Below are 18,280 nucleotides of genomic sequence, written 5' to 3' on the forward strand. Positions count from 1 at the left end.
CACATTAACAAAATAGGAAAGACAGGATACTGATCTGGAACTCCTTAAGCTCTGGATACAAAGAGATCACTTGAGGATAAAAAGAGGACTCATCGTTCTATGTGGACCCATACAAAAACACATTGCCCTCTCACATCTGACCTCGTCAGTAGACTGCCTATCTCCTACAGGCATACCATGACCAGTTGGGTCACTTTGGCATCCAGAAATTGTAAGCACATGGGTCTACTGGATAGACATGTATAGAGACATCAAGGAGTAGTGTAGAAAGTGCATCCAATGTGCCCTCCAAAGAAAATCACCAAACAATGGAAGAGCACCACTTCATCCGATCATGAGCTACCATCCCTTGGAACTAGTGTTAATCAACCATGTAAAATTGGAAACAAGCAGGACTGGTAATCAATATGCAATCACTAGCATTGATCTTTATTCCAAGTTTATTCCAAGTTTGCAGTCACCCTTCCTGTTAAATACCTGTCAGCCTGGACAACATCTGATATTTTGGCGAGCCTTCGAACACACTTATGGGTACCCAGAGAACATACTAACAGACCAAGGACCCTTTTTTGAGTCAAAGTTGTTCACTGAGTTATGTGAATTCTGCAGTAGCAAAACATTAAGAACTACAGCCTACCGTACTTAATGCAATGGTCTATGCAAGAGAATGAATCAATCCCTGATAAATACGCTACGAGTTGTTCCACTTCCAGAGTGCCAGGAGTGGCCTACAGTACCTGGCTGGCAGAAATCACTTTTTGTATAACAATACGGAACATAGTTCAACTGGATACAACCCATTTTACTTACTATTCGGACGAGAGGACAAGTTATCAGTGGATGTAAAATTAGGTGTTCCTGAAGAAGTGGCCCAAGAAAAGATCCCACAAACAGATTGGGTAAAAGAGCACCAGCAAAAATTAAAAGAAGCATAATTTACCATCAATAATAGATTGGTCAAAGTGCAGCAGAGGCAAAGTGACCATTACAATGAGACCACTGTGACTGCTAAATGTGGGAGATGTTTTACGGAAAAAGAAATATCAGAGGTGCAGCAAGCTCGACAGTCATTGGGAAGCAACTCTGCATAATGTGACTGGGATACCCAGACCTGATGTTGCTGTCTTCCTAACAGAGAAGAATAATGGATGTTATTTCTTAGTGGTTTATAGGAATCAACTAAAGAAATGCCCCAATGAGACACACTCAACGAAAGACAAAGAGGAAGAGAGGGTGGAATCACTGGAAGATGGGACTCTTAATAATATTGCAGATGAACTCATGCCTCTGTTCTGGCCGGTCATGTTAGATGCAAAAAATCTTAACAGTCAGGAATCTGTTCTCATACAAAAACATACACAGCACCACACAATGGTGCAGATGTATGAAGCTCTGGAAAGAGATAAAGTGCAGAGTGATAACTGTCCAGCCAATCAGCTCCCAACTGTCATTTTTTAAACACAGCCGTTAACATGACAGTTGGGAGATGAGTGGCTGGACAGTTATCACTCTGTACTTTATCACTTTCCAGAGCTTCATACATCTGCACCAATGTATCTGAGATTGAGGATCCCAATGTAAAAGATTTCAATCCAGTCCTGAAAAGGTCAGAGAGAAGTACCAGAGGAATTCTAACTCCTCGATACAGGTGTTAGAATGTTGGTGAATGTTACCATTCTGTTACACTATATTTACTAGTTAATGTAACAGTTAAACTGCTGTTTTGTTAATGTTTTAATCTAAACATTGTATGAGGAAACGCATGATTCCAGCGGGGGAATATGTAATAACCCCATTAGAGCTGTTTAATAGGAGATCTTATTTATGAATACATAATTCTTGTAATTAATATCTGCTGTTTTATAAAAATACATATACCTATATTTGATGACTAGCAGATTTAAATAGTTAATATTGGTAAACATATTGGAATTGGAACAAGCCGCCCTCTATAACAGCGGGAGCAAGTGTGACCCCAGAATAGGGGAATATTGGCCCTCATTCAGAGCCGTACGCTATTTGCGTTCGTTCGTTCAAAAACAAGGGGTGGCTATTCAAATGATCCGTTCGCACATTGCAGTCTGTTCACACCTCTAAGTCTGAACGAGCGTGCAAAACATACGCTCGTTTATTTGATAAAAACGCCCCCTGTCCGCTCGCATCATACGTCATGTCCGCTATTTATTAGATTAATCGAGTACATCGAACAGCGTATGAACTGCTCGCTATTCTTGTGGTTGGTTTTTTCAACCGCTATTTTGCGAGCAGTTCTGACTATAAAATAACCCAGTGACGTGGTCAATGACGCTGCTGTTTTAATTATGCACACCCATAAAACGCCCGTTTTGACCTTTAAGCACGCCTGCGTTCTGATTTCCACTCCCCGTTTTCAAGCACCTTCCCCTGTTACCACCCACATACGCCTCATTCTGTCACTCAAAATAGCAGGCACTCGCTATATAGTGTACAAACGATTTTCAGCCGCACTGACTGGTTCGCGCATGCGTACTAAAAACCGTACGCATGCGCAGATGTGCGAACATCGCTCGGAACGAGCGTACTACCGCTAACGAGCGGCTCTGAATCAGGGCCATTGTCCACATAGAGGACAACAGAGAGACAGGGGTGGGAAGAGATCCGCCACGCGACCGTGGGGATAAAAGAGAAGACTTGTGTGGGCCGCTGGCAGGAGTGCCTACGGTGAGGAGATGGAGCACACTTACCGGAGCAGGCTGTGAGGAGCCGCAGCCATCGGGAAGGGAGCGTTGTGGTCCGGAGTTGATAGGAGACAGTGGCTGACTGGGGTAGGAAGCAGCTTCAGTGGCACTGCCTTGGTGCCTTCCCCTTCTGGTGGTGAATAACCGCCAGCGGGAGCCTGTGCGGTGGAGAGACTGCTGTCCAGAGTGCTGAAGTGGAAAGCAGGTCTGTCAGCTATATTGCACCACACACCAACACTAGCCATCACAGCAATCCATGCAGTTACAGTATATGGATATTTGCTTACCCTCCAACATGACCCTTTCCATTAGGTACAAACAGCTCTGCTTCTGGACTTCCCACCTAATGTATGATTGCAGTCACCTGTGTTGAAATAGATAATACATGAGACATGAGACAGGTGCTTCACCACAGGTGTCTGCAATCATAAAGTAGGTAGGATCCTAGTAGGCTCATATTATAGCGAACCTTAATTCCTGTCAGGATATCTCACAATTACTAGGCAGAGTCAAACATTCTCAGTCAGCACAGGCCTGGGCTTGCAACTTACAAGTGTCAGTACAGGTTTGACCAGCAGCTTCAATATAGCCGAGTAACATAATGTTGAGATATTTTACTTCATAGAACTCCACCAATTACTAAACTTAAAATTCTTGGGTGTTATCAGTGAAGTCTCCCCTGTAACCATTGTGAACACGTTTATAAAAAAAATGTTGCTGCTAAAGATTATTATATATTTATTTATATATTGTTACTTAGGTTCGGTCCTTCCTCATTTAGGCAGTGAGTGAGAACTCTGCCAGTTTACGTAGCGTAACTTGAAAGCATTGTGAATGTGCTCAAAAAGCAATCACATGGACATGCGCTGTCGTAGAACTGTGTGTATATGGGACTTGTGGCCAGATTCTACTTAACATTTATCTAGCACCTTCTAGAAAATAATAGCTAGAATCTGATTGGTTGCTAAGGGCAACATATACACTTCTAAAAACCCGCCCTTTAGTAACTATACAGTACACCACAATCTTTTTAAGAGCTCACAGTTTTGTTTTGTATTTTATTCTTTTTTTTTCTTTTTGCCCATCTTTCACTAAATTACTAACAACTTATAGCTTTTCAATGTTTCTCTGGAACCCCTGTTCGTTTAGCTTAATTTATGGCTAAATAGAACTCTGTTACATTTTACACTTTGTAGATTTTTATATTTAATTGACATTCTGCTTGCAGATTATTAATTAACCCTTACTGTGTGTTTTTTTGCAAGATATTTTAAATATTTAAGAAATTTTAACATTTACACTAATGGGCGAGTTTGTTTATAATATATTATACAATTATAGATTCATTGTCTCTCACCTGTCGGGAATTGTCAGCATGAGAACCTGTGGAGTGACAAGAAATTTATATACAGTCATGTAGTGTATGGTGGGTCCTTAAATATAACAATAAAACATCTACTAGAAAAAAAATATTATGAATAAAACTTTTTTGTGTGCTGCATTAATTTTATTATTATTATTTAGAACAAAGTTCAACACATTATGTAGACTATGGTTGAAACGAGATGTAGTTGATACACTTACACGTGATGCCAACTGCCGAAATCCTGAACCGCGGCCACAAGACTGACGCCGGAATCATGGGCATGAGTGGAGATGAGAGATGCTGATGCCGGGATCCCGACAGTAAGTATAGTGGACGCCGTTAGCTGATAGCAGTTGGTGGGGGGATATGGGAAAGATCAGCTGGGCCAGTTTGGGTGGGTCCCACACTCTTGATTTGAACCCTAGTAAGTTAGGGACTTACCCTAAAGTAGTTACCTGGATATGGTGGGTAGGCCCATAACCTTGGCCATGATTATGCTAAAAACCTCTATTGATGCAAAATGTTATTGCATTTATATATAATCAGTAATTTGGAGTTGTGCACCTGATATTTGTCTGTTTCTGTGCCAGCAGTTGGGGTGGGGGTGGGGTAAGGGTTAGTCTGCAAGAGGGGGGAGGTTAGGGTTAGGCTGCAGATGGGGGGGGGGTTAGGGTTAGGCACTAAACAGGAGGGTGCAGGGTAGGGAGGGTTAGGATACAGGAAAGGAGGGTTAGGTGGTGAAGGGGGGAGGGTTAGAGTACTTATTGTGCCCCTGTTAGGATTCTCAGTGTCGGGATGGCGCTGTCGGTCATTTGACAGCCGACATACCGACTGCCGGTATTTCATACCAACCCGGTTAAAACATATGGACTAAAATTAAGAAGGCAACATTTCCTGTTACAATGTAACCATTTGCTCACCTTAGGCTACCTGCACAGTATGTGACCCATTATTGCCAATTTATTTTTCAGTTGAATAAAGTGGAGAAAATCCAAAATTATGACATAAGTTGAAAATATGTCACATTATACAGTAAGTTGTTTATACCTGGAAGTTTTCCCAGCTTCCCAGCTGTAATAGTGTATATCTCTGAGGCTGTAATACTGTACATCTCTGAGGCTGTAATACTGTATATCTCTGAGGCTGTAATAATGTAAATCTCTGAGGCTGTAATACTGTATATCTCTGAGGCTGTAATACTGTACATCTCTGAGGCTGTAATACTGTATATCTCTGAGGCTGTAATATTGTATATCTCTGAGGCTGTAATACTGTATATCTCTGAGACTGTAATACTGTACAACTATGAAGCTGTAATACTGTATTTCTCTGAGGCTGTAATACTGTATATCTCTGAGGCTGTAATACTGTACATCTCTGAGGCTGTAATACTGTACATCTCTGAGGCTGTAATACTGTACATCTCTGAGGCTGTAATATTGTATTTCCCTGAGGCTGTAATACTGTACATCCCTGAGGCTGTAATACTGTACATCTCTGAGGCTGTAATACTGTACATCCCTGAGGCTGTAATACTGTACATCTCTGAGGCTGTAATACTGTACATCCCTGAGGCTGTAATACTGTATATCTCTGAGGCTGTAATACTGTACATCTCTGAGGATGTAATACTGTACATCTCTGAGGCTGTAATACTGTATATCTCTGAGGCTGTAATACTGTATATCTCTGCGACTGTAATACTGTACATCTCTGTGACTGTAATACTGTATATCTCTGAGGCTGTAATACTGTACATCTCTGAGTCTGTAATACTGTATTTCCCTGAATCTGTAATACTGTATATCTCTGATGCTGTAATGCTGTACATCTGAGGCTGTAATACTGTACATCTCTGAGGCTGTAATACTGTATATCTCTGAGGCTGTAATACTGTACATCTCTGAGGCTGTAATACTGTACATCTCTGAGGCTGTAATACTGTACATCTCTGAGGCTGTAATTCTGTACATCTCTGAGGCTCTAATACTGTATATCTCTGAGGCTGTAATACTGTACATCTATGATGCTGTAATACTGTACATCTCTGAGGCTGTAATACTGTTCATCTCTGAGGCTGTCATACTGTATACCTCTGAGGCTGTAATTCTGTACATCTCTGAGGCTCTAATACTGTATATCTCTGAGGCTGTAATACTGTACATCTCTGAGTCTGTAATACTGTATTTCCCTGAATCTGTAATACTGTATATCTCTGATGCTGTAATGCTGTACATCTCTGAGGCTGTAATACAGTACATCTCTGAGGCTGTGATACTGTATATCTCTGAGGTTGTAATACTGTACATCTCTGAGGCTGTAATACTGTACATCTCTGAGGCTGTAATTCTGTACATGTCTGAGGCTCTAATACTGTATATCTCTGAGGCTGTAATACTGTACATCTATGATGCTGTAATACTGTACATCTCTGAGGCTGTAATACTGTTCATCTCTGAGGCTGTAATACTGTATATCTCTGATGCTGTAATACTGTACATCTCTGAGGCTGTAATACTGTATATCTCTGATGCTGTAATACTGTACATCTCTGAGGCTGTAATACTGTACATCTCTGAGGCTGTAATACTGTATTTCTCTGAGGCTGTAATACTATATATCTCTGAGGCTGTAATACTGTACATCTATGATGCTGTAATACTGTATTTCTCTGAGGCTGTAATACTGTACATCTCTGAGGCTGTAATACTGTACATCTATGATGCTGTAATACTGTATATCTCTCGAGGCTGTAATACTGTACATCTCTGAGGCTGTAATACTGTACATCTCTGAGGCTAAAATACTGTACATGTATGATGCTGTAATACTGTATATCTCTGAGGCTGTAATACTGTACATCTCTGAGGCTGCAATACTGTACATCTCTGAGGCTGTAATCCTGTACATCTCCGAGGCTGTAATACTGTATATCTCTGAGACTGTAATACTGTATATCTCTGAGACTGTAATACTTTACATCTCTGAGGCTGTAATACTGTATATCTCTGAGGCTGTAGGTCTGTCTACACAGACAGGGACAACGTGCACAGATTTGTTATTTGCATTTACAATCATGTCAAGACCATAATGTTCACAGATATGATGTCGAAATTGTTAATATGTTGACTTTGAACATGTCGACACTTGCAGAATGTTGACAGTGTCACATTGTGGATATGTGAAATGTTGACATTTTGCTTGGATCAGCAGCTTTAGGGTTGGGCAATGGGAGGGGAGGTTAGACACTAGGGAGAGGGTTAGGGATAGGCTACAGGAGGGGAGGTGAGGAATAGGCTACAGGAGGGAAGGGTTATGGATAGGCTGCAGGAGAGTAGGGTTAGTCTACAGGAGGTTAGGGACAGGCTACAGGAGAGGAGGGTTAGTCTACAGGAGGGGAGGTTAGGAATAGTCTACAGGAGGGGAGGTTAGGAATAGGCTACAGGAGGGGAGGTAAGGAATAGGTTACAGGAGAGTATGGTTACGGATAGACAACAGGAGAGGAGGGTTAGTCTACAGGATGGGAGGTTAGGAATAGGCTACAGAAGGGGAGGGTTAGGGTTATTCTACAGGAGGGGAGGTTAGGGATATGCACTAGCACTCAGTGTGCCTGGACTGGAGACAGGAGTGGAGGAGACCCACCACTGCACACTGCTGATGTAGTGTGTGAGGAGGAATCGAGGCAACTGACCAAAGAACAGGACAAGCAGACACCAGGTAAATTGCATTACCTACGGGATGGGGACATTTCATTCTATAATATAGGAAGGAGAGAGGCATATAATATTCTATACTATGAGGAGGGGGGAGGCAAATTATATTTTATATTATAGGAAGGGGAAAGCACATTTTTTTTCTATACTGCAGGGAGGCATGTTATATTCTTCACTGTAGGGAGGGGGAGGCACATACTCTATACTATAGGAAGGGGGAGGCACATATTTTATACTATAGGGAGGGGGAGGCACATATTCTATACTATAGGGAATGGGAGGCACATATTTTATACTATAGGGAAGGGGAGGCACATATTCTATACTATAGGGAGGGGGGCACATTAACTTCTATACTATGGGGGGCACAATTTTTTTCTGTGGGCAGGGAGGTCGGCCAATTATATTGTTCCCAGGGGCGGTCCACCTATGGGATTAGGGGTTAGGATTAGTAATAATCACCGCTGGAAGTTAAGCAGGATCCACAGGAAGTCACAATGTCACCGCCGGACCCAGATGAAACAGCTGAAGCTAGACCACCACAGATGGTGGGGATTAATTACATGCAGGACTTACTAATGAGTGCAATGAGACTATAGTCATACAGTAGCATGCCTTCACCAAGAAGCATTAATACTCAGGCTTGCATCATTTTTCAAACTTAATATGTTCATAGCAATGCATTTCAGTAGTTAGACTATTTTCATCGGCATAATCGTTTTATCAGCGCAGGGGACCAGTGTTCAGCCTCCATGCATGAGATAATGTCGCCTTATGCGCTGAGAAGACTGACTCTGTGTCAGAGGCTACTGTGAATGTGCATATAATGTATATGGAAAATGGTACCAGCAACATTTTCCCATTGATTTTTCTACTGTGTTTGTGCATATCTCCAGGAATATGGTACCTTCAATTTCTGCAGTGGCAGCAGAACGTAGAGTTAATAGGTGTTTGGTGAGCGATGTGGGACCCCCTTGACTCAGAAGGGCATGTGTACAGTCAACACACCCTTTACCCATGATATATGGGCCTCGTTTCTGCAGAAATATTGAAGTATCATAATTGATTTACATGAAAGTGAGAAGATGGGCTAACCTCTGCCACTAGAGAGCAACTTCTGGTAGTCTGATTTTGTTTCCAATTTACTGAAGAGGAAGAGACCTTTGGTATATCTCTCAATGGCTGGCTGGCGTATCAGCATCTTCCTCTTTGCCTCATCGCTGGGGTCATCATGATCATCAATCACCAAAATCAGGTTCTTAGTTCCTGCAAATATAACAATACTGGTATTTTACTTGGGCCAGAAGAAAAATAAGCAAAAAAGTTAATTGAATTATTCTCCTTGTTCAATTTACAGAGTAAACAATAACAACTAAGAATTTCAACCTCTTTCCACTTTAGATCCAGTCACCCATTTCAGATTTTACTATGGTGGGGGGGACCATGTCTAACAAAAAGAGGGAGATTTTACCAGTGGAGTACCTCAGGGATCTGTACTTGGACCAGTGCTCTTTAATATCTTTATTGGTGACATTGCAGATGGTATTGAAGGGAAAATATGACTTTTTGCAGATGACACAAATGTATGCAACAGGGAAGATACTGTACACCAGAAGCAGTAAAGCAAATGATGGAGGATCTGGGTAGACTAGAGGAATGGTTAAGAATGTGGCAACTACAGTTTAATGCCAACAAAATGCAAAATGATGAACTTGGATCTCAAAAACCCAAAGGCTAAATGTTGTATTAATTGCACTATACTGGTCACTGCAGAGGAGGAAAGGGAACTAGGAGTCTCAATTTCAGGTGACATAAAGGCAAGTAAGCAATGTAACAAAGCAATGAGGAAGGCCAGTCAGATGCTTGGTTGTATAGGGAGAGGAATCAGTAGCAGGAAGGCAGAAGTGATAATGCCACTGTATAGGTCATTGGCACATCCTCATCTACAATACTGTGTTCAGTTCTGGAGGCCATAACTCCAGAAGAATATATAGAGACTGTACAAAGAAAGGCAACTAAAATAGTGCTTGGCTATATCACAAAACTTGACCGGAAAGACTAAAAGATCTTAATATGTTAAGTTTGGAGCAGAGAAGGGAAAGAGAAGACATGATAAAAACTTTCACATATATATGCAGGGTTCTAACAAGGTAGAGGAGGGATTCTTCAAAGGGTTCTAAACAAACCACTATGGAAGCTGTGATGCAACAGTTGTTGGAGTTAAACAGCAGCAGGCTTGGTGACAGCTCCAGTACTATCAAAAATGCCGACCTCGGGTGATTTTTTTTAGGGCTTTCTCACCACTATTGAAAGGGTTGCTACCTCTCAAGACTGGTCCAAAGATTTCTGGGCCATGCAGATTGCCCCGCTGCTAATGGGAGGTCCGAACCACATATGTGGCATCTCCCTGGAGAATGTAAAGGTTTATGACTGAGTGAAGGCTGCCATCACAGACCACATTGCCCTCTATCTGTAGACTAATTGGCTGAGGTTCATGTCTGTATTCTATGATTCTGTTATCAGACCTTAGGTGTGTTTGTCATGTGGCCTTTCTGGGCATAAAGAATGAGAGGGCCTGCAGATGGACTGCTCCCTTCTCAGGGGCTTTGCCACAGCTGAAACCTGCCCTATTCCACCTCTCATATAGGTACGTGTACAGGTGGGAAACTGACTGGTTAAAGGTTTGGTGGACTCTGGGCTTCATTCAGAGCCGCTCGTAAGCGGCCATTCGCTCGTTCTGAGCGATGTTTGTACATCTGCTCATGCGTACGGATTGTAATACGCATGCGCGAACCAGTCAGTGCGGCCAAAAATCGCGTGCTCGCTAAATAGCGAATGCCTGCTATTTTGAGTGACAGGAGGAGGCGTATGTGGGTGGTAACAGGGGAAGGTGCTTGAAAACAGGGAGAGGAGATCAGAACGCAGGCGTGCTTAAAGGTCAAAATGGGCGTTTTAAGGGTGTGCATAATTAAAACAGCAGCATCATCGACCACATCACTTGGTTATTTTATAGTCAGAACTGCTCGCAAGATTGCCGTAGGAAAAACCAACCACAAGAATAGTGAGCAGTTCATACGCTGTTCGATGTACTCAATTAATCTAATAAATAGCGGACATGACGTATGGTGCGAGCGGCCAGGGGGCGTATTTTTCAAAAAACGACCGCATGTTTTGTTCGCTCGTTCAGACATAGAGGCGGCAACAGACCGCAAAGAGCGAACGGTTCATTTAAATAGCCACCCCCTTTATCAGAACGACCGTCCGCAAATAGTGTCCGGCTCTGAATCAGACCCTCTGGCTCCACTACCACCCTGATACAGGGACATGTTTTATCCATAGTGGTTGTTGCCCCACAAATTTTTGTGCATTTGTTGAGTGCATAGGAATGTTAGGGACTATTCTGCCACTGTGTTCCTTTAGACAATCAGGGAAAAGTCTGCCAAATTATATGTGGGTGTGTGTCCCTGGTTATCAGCCCACCTGTTAATACAGTAGGTCATAAATGGCCTCAATTCCGGGTTCTTCTCTTGCCAGAGGAACAGTTGCCTGCTCAATTACCTAAAATGACCTTTGGAGAGACATCTCCCTTTTCCTTGAAATTTTTCTATATCGAGTAAAGTCCCCTAAATCCAAGAAACAAAAGAGGAGGGATCACATAGAGTGGCTTACTGTTGTTGTTCTGGTAGGACAAAATTTGGTTCTCCATAACACTACTGCATGTAATGTGCAAATAAATGCTGTTTTGTCCAGCATAAAAATGTACATACTATATGAATGCAGATTTGTGTAACCGTATAATTGTGTCTACTTATGTTGATATATCTAGCAATGTTAATGTGCCTGCTAAAGCAACTAACCATGATATTGTGACTGTTAATGCTGAGATGATAAGGAACTGTAATGTGTCTAGCAGACTGGCTACTTTCCATAACAATGGGCATAGTGGTGATTGTGTTGCGGTCCTTATAAATAGTATTAACAAAGATGTTTTAACTCTTCCTCTTGCACCTCAGGCTGATTTATGAAAGTCACAACAGGAAGACCTTGCTCTAAATATCGCCCATGGAAATGTATTCTCAGTTGATGTGTCATGCTACCTCATTTAAGAGAATTAAGATATCCCTGTTTTATTTTGCTCAGAAAGATTTTGAATCACCTAAACAAGCAAAAACAAACAGGAAAAGTAGTATTTCAGATAGTTTTGTTTATAGCCCATTTAATCCCATTGAGAACTTGTGATCAATCCTCAAGAGGCGGTTGGACAAACAAAAATCCACAAATTCTGACAAACTCCAAGCATTGATTGGGCAAGAATGGGCGGCCATCAGTCAGTATGTGGCCCAGAAGGTAAGTGACAGCATGCCAGGGCAAATTGCAGAGGTCTTGAAAAAGAAGGTTCAACACTGCAAATATTGACTCTTTGCATAAACTTAATGTAATTGTCAATAAAAGCCTTTGTCACTTATGATATGCTTGTAATGTTACTTCAGTATACCATAGTAACATCTGACACGTATGTAATGCTGTAATGTTACCTCAGTATACCATAGTAACATCTGACACGTATGTAATGCTGTAATGTTACCTCAGTATACCATAGTAACATCTGACACTTATGCAATGCTGTAATGTTACCTCAGTATACCATAGTAACATCTGACACTTATGTAATGCTGTAATGTTACCTCAGCATACCATAGTAACATCTGACACTTATGTAATGCTGTAATATTACATCAGTATACCATAGTAACCTCTGACACTTATGTAATGCTGTAATATTACCTCAGTATACAATAGTAACATCTGACACTTATGTAATGCTCTAATGTTACTTCAGTATACCATAGTAACATCTGACACTTATGTAATGCTGTAATGTTACTTCAGTATACCATAGTAACATCTGACACTTATGTAATGCTGTAATGTTACTTCAGTATACCATAGTAACATCTGACACTTATGAAATGCTGTAATGTTACATCAGTATACCATAGTAACATCTGACACTTATGTAATGCTGTAATATTACCTCAATATACCATAGTAACATCTGACACTTATGTAATGCTGTAATATTACCTCAATATACCATAGTAACATCTGACACTTATGTAATGCTGTAATATTACCTCAATATACCATAGTAACATCTGACACTTATGAAATGCTATAATGTTACCTCAGTAGACCATAGTAACATCTGACACTTATGTAATGCTGTAATATTACCTCAGTATATCATAGTAACATCTGACAAAAAGATCTAAAAACACTGAAGCAGCAAACTTTGTGAAAACCAATACTTGTGTCATTCTCATAACTTTTGGCCATGGCTGTATGTTTCTGGCAAACTCGCAGCTCCGGAGGTGATCTATTTGAAACTTCTAATTAGCTGTGAGTTTGCTACAATTACACCCAAGATTGTAATCTTGTTTCTTAGTAAATTCCTGACTTGCGTCTTTTTCATGAAAAATACTTCCATGGTTGGCCGATGGTGAGTTTAATTGAGTTTGCAATCTCACCAGAGTTTTTCAGTAAAAGATGAGAAATCTCTCCCAAACTCACCCGAGTTTGTCTTCAGTAAATTTGCGAGTTGAAAAACATGCGTAAACTCACCCAAGATTGCAATCTCGACCAAACTCAAATCTTAGTAAATTTACCCCTTCTTTTCTTACCAAATTTATTCAGCTTTTCTATGTCAGAGGCGGAAGCGCCGGATTCCCAATTACATTTGATGGTAACGTAGATGCAGACGGTGAATTTACTTATGATCTTTTCCAACTTATTCCCTTTCACATCAGATATCCTGATATATGTGATCTTCTTCACTAGCCCAGAGAAATACTTTGTGTTCAGCGCTGTACGCAGCCATTTCACGCTTCTCTCTTCCAGTACAGTGAATATCCCGACAACGTGACCCTGTAGGACAAAAAACACAGAGATATAAGATAACAGCACTGCGGAAATCCAATGTACACAAGACATTGGGAACCGTCTGACCCTGACCATAGAAGGTGTGAGAGACGTTTTAGGTCACGTTGTAATGATGTCCTGCTCCTGCTTTCCATCCTGTTGTCCCTATGTTATAATCTGGGCAGAGATTATGAACTAATGTTAGATTCATATATTTTTTTTTTTGTCAGCCTCCTATGTTGCATATAGAAAATATATGGGAAAAACAGGGGCAGAACATTATTACTCTGCAAAATGGTCTACATTATCAGTTGTGATATCTAATTAAGCTGGAATGTCACTCACTAGCTATTGATTGAACCTTATATGTACATACACACGTAACGATTGTTTGAACGATTTAACTATAACAACATCGTTATCGTTCAATCATTGAAAAAATCGTTCAGTTTCTGAGTTATAACGATGAACGATTATCGTTCATGCGCGTTCCCGTTTGTAGTTTGTACAATAGTTCATTCTGACTGACCAACTGAACGATTTTCATTACAAAAATAGTTTGTAGCTCAAAAAATCATTCATTACACTTTAAAAAATATCACAGAAAATCGTTCATAAAATCGTTGGTAACCAAATCGTTGTGTGTCTGCAGCTTTTGAGCTGAAAATAGAGAGAGCTATAGAGACTGTCCTACAAATCCGAGCTCTGTCTCGCATCACCGATGTTTGGGTCTGCCCGCTCGTGTCTAATGTACTGTATATACAGTAGGGGTGTGGTATATTTCTGCTCTTCTAATATATTAGTGTATCATCACTTATTAAAATGATTGGACTTTCAGTCTGACATCTAACAAATGCATCAATTGTTAGATGTCTGCACTGTGATTATGGGTTATTTGCAACTGTTTTAATCTTTTATACTAAATATTGCACTGTACTTTATTTCTGTATAATGTCCAGGTAAATCTGCATTTGTCATACAGCCATGCATTAGTACACATTTGTGGGTTCATCTTCCAGCTCCCCACCATTATCACATCATCTTTGTGCACCAGGCTCATAATCTACTGCATCATTTTATTTGGAGCACCTCCCCCATTCCGAGGCCCCGACGCCCCACATGTGCTCAGCTCTGCCTATAATCCCAATGTATCTTTTTCACACTGAGGGCCTGTTCAGAGATGGAGGCAATGGCTTTATGCAGATCGAGCGATTGTTAGCCAGTGCGCATATGTCAAAGCCACAATGCGCAAACGCAGCAATTGTATTGCAATTACGCTCGCACAGAGGAATTTTCTGAAAAGTGAGTGACAGGTAGTCAGCATGGTGTAGAGGTAATGGGGGTGGTTAAACAGATGCAGGCGTGTCTTATCGTTACATGGGCGTGCATAAATTAGCCAATGCGATTACCTGCGCAGTATGAGAGTTCTCTGCGTGTCTGGAGACGCTGTGTTTGAGACAGGTCAGACCTGCCGCAAGAGTTGCATGGTTGCATGATGTGTGTTGATGTTCCCCATGTTTACGCAGGAGCGCAATGTCAGACGGATATGAGAAGGCAGCAGTGGGCGTCCCTATGCTCGGTTAAGCTTTTGTAGACATTAGTGTAATTTCACAGCAGCTTTCCGTGAGGAATCGCCGCTGTGATTGTATTGGTGTACTGTACATCTCTGTTTCAGGCCCTGAGACATTTGCCATGAGAATCTCTTCTCATTCCCGTAAAACTAGGGACCTGATTCAGACCTGCTCGCTAGGGTGCAATCGCTCGTAGCTGGCCGATATTTGCATTCTGCGCAGCTGTATGCATCACAATACGCATGCGCGAAACACTGCGACTGATCGGAAAGCGCTCGCTCGCCCAGCATAGACAGCCCAGTTGAGTGAGTGACAGGAGAAGCCGTTTGTGGGTGGTAACAGGGGCTAGCCACTAGAAACGGGGGAGTGGAGGTACGAACGCAGGCGTGCTTGAGTGTTCAATGCCGTTACATAGACGTCCATAATTAACAAGCAGCGTCCTAGTACAAATCACCTGGTTGTATTTCACACTGAAGGGATCGCAGTGCTTGCAGCAGGGTATAGTCAACCTCAAGCGCTGTGAGCACATCCGATGGTGCTTGATGTACCAATGTTTTCATGCTCTTCCAGGAGATGATGTGCGCAAGTGGGCGTCTTATGATTGGCTGGTGGGCATCTGCATAAACAAAGTGATCACTCACCAAGACATAGTGGGCATGGTAATGCCTTGCCATGTGATCGCCTGCCTTGCTAGGCGTGCGCTGGATTTGCATACGCTGGGAGCGAGCGACCGCATCTGGCGAGCGGCTCTGAATCAGGCCCTAGGTGCGTGATTAACAAACACACTATTTTGTGTGGCAATAGCACTGGCACGCGAGTCATCTAGTTATATTTAGTTGGAATAAGTGATTTCAAACAACTGAAAACAAATGAAATTAGTGACCAAAAGCTGCATTGAGATTTAAACAAATTCTTTTTATCAAAGGCATAAATGGGATAGTAAAAGAATCACTGCTATTTATTCACAAACCCGGGAAAAAAAATCTTTATTATTAAAATAAAACATTTTCCTTATTTTTTATAATTTTTTTTTTTTTAACATTTTCTTTATTTTTTAATGTAATAAAAATGTTTTTTAATTTTTTTATTTGTGGTACCTGGAAGTGGAAAGTTTTCCATTCCAGAGCACATGCGGGATCCGGGCAGCCTGTGCATCACTTCTGTAAATGGTTTATAACACAGGTTCTCAAACTCGGTTCTCAGGACCCCCAACAGCGCATGTTTTCCAGGTCTCCTCACAGAAATAATTAGCTCCTCCTGTGGATTTTTTAAAATGTGTCAGTGGGTAATGAATACAATGGGGAATCTGCTGGGTGACCTGGGAAATTTGTCAGTGAGTAATGACTACACCTGTGCATCTGCTGGGTGACCTGGGAAATGTGTTTCAATGAGTAATGACTACACCAGTGCACCTGCTGGGTGACCTGGGAAATTAGTCAGTGAGTAATGACTACACCTGTGCACCTGCTGGGTGACCTAGGAAATGTGTCAGTGAGTAATGACTACACCAGTGCTCCTGCTGGGTGACCTGTGAAACGTGTCAGTGAGTAATGACTACACCTGTGCACCTGCTGGGTGACCTGGGAAATGTGTCAGCGAGTAATGACTACACCAGTGCTCCTGCTGGGTGACCTGTGAAATGTGTCAGTGAGTAATGACTACACCAGTGCTCCTGCTGGGTGACCTGGGAAATATGTCAGTGAGTAATGACTACACCTGTGCTCCTGCTGGGTGACCTGGGAAATGTGTCAGTGAGTAATGACTACACCAGTGCTCCTGCTGGGTGACCTGGGAAATGTGAAATGTGTGGAGTCCTGAATACAGAGTTTGAGAACCACTGGTTTATAACAAAGAGTAAAGGCACACATCCAGTAGATGACAGGCAAAAGACTGCACGATTACGACTTTGTAATCATGCAGTCATTTGTCAGTCTGTGATGTGACGAGCAGGCGTTCAGTGTAGGCACATCAATCATCTGTAAACATGTTGATCCTGATTATATCGTCAGGTCTTACAACATACTGTAAATGTACGATGAAAAATGTCTAAGCGACCAGCAGGAGCAAGCATCGCTGTTTTTTTAATACTGTGATATCCGTGATATCATTATCGTTCAATTGCTCAATTTAATCGTCTAGTGGATGTGTGCCTTTAGAATTATACAGGGATAGTTTGCTGGAAAAGTAGGACAAGGCTGTAAATATTCAGGTAGTGATTGCCTTATTGAAAAATAATGATTTACTTACAGGGTAGGAAAATATACAACATGTACGAATTTTTCTTACCGAATCTTTCCCTTTCTTGGATTCTGTAAATCAGGTAAAACAAACACAGTTAGAAGAGAAAAGCCTTTAACAGCATATTCTGATATAACACAACCATTTTTTTAGATCACCCTGTAAAGTTGCCAGGTATTTATAACCTGCATAAAGGGGGGGGGGGGGGGGGGTTATTTTGGCACTAGTCTGTCAAAGTATCACTATGTTTGGCACCATTAGTAGACCACCCCAATGGTGTATGTCCAACACAACAGTAATATACAGTAGTTCACATTAACATGTATTTTTGGAACCTGTATTCTGGCTCAAAAAGAGCCGCTTAGTAAATGCATCTTGTTTTCAAGGGAAATAAAATGAGCTCAGATTATACTCACCAATGGTACTGGCCAGGATCTCTCTGATCTGCCTGAACTTATCATATATTTCTTTCTCCATATTTTCCAGAATACGACATCTGAGTGTTTTAATAAATCAGTTTCTCAACTCCTGTTCTCTTGTCTTGTGTCCTTTCTTCCTCTCTACAACATTATTTGGTATCTACAAGTTGAAAATTAAATGAGCGTCAGGGATTTTGTGAAGATATTTAGCTGCAGGAATACTTTTGAAAAAACAAATTGTGGAGATTATGAAACCCATATACACGCTGCATAGGAGAGGGCATAATATCACTAACATTAATTGTAAAGGTGTGCCAGAGAATATACATAGTTGTGC

The 18,280-nt window shown here is 41.4% G+C and overlaps 1 protein-coding gene across 1 annotated transcript in view; it reads right to left on the reverse strand.

The window, feature by feature from the left end:
• LOC148481844 (uncharacterized) overlaps positions 1-18,001 on the reverse strand; it is a 57,582-nt gene extending 39,581 nt beyond the window's left edge. Inside the window, exons 1-5 of the mRNA XM_088452926.1 lie at positions 17,941-18,001; positions 17,573-17,595; positions 13,478-13,721; positions 8,892-9,062; positions 4,075-4,100 (exon numbers count right to left, since the gene is read on the reverse strand). Of these exons, the coding sequence (XP_088309052.1) occupies positions 4,075-4,100; positions 8,892-9,062; positions 13,478-13,721; positions 17,573-17,595; positions 17,941-18,001 (525 nt within the window). The remainder of the gene's footprint in view (positions 1-4,074; positions 4,101-8,891; positions 9,063-13,477; positions 13,722-17,572; positions 17,596-17,940) is intronic.
• Positions 18,002-18,280: the final 279 nt, after the last annotated feature.

The sequence above is a fragment of the Taudactylus pleione genome, unplaced genomic scaffold (assembly GCF_031769625.1).
Source record: "Taudactylus pleione unplaced genomic scaffold, aTauple2 ptg000559l, whole genome shotgun sequence".
NCBI lineage: Eukaryota > Metazoa > Chordata > Amphibia > Anura > Myobatrachidae > Taudactylus > Taudactylus pleione.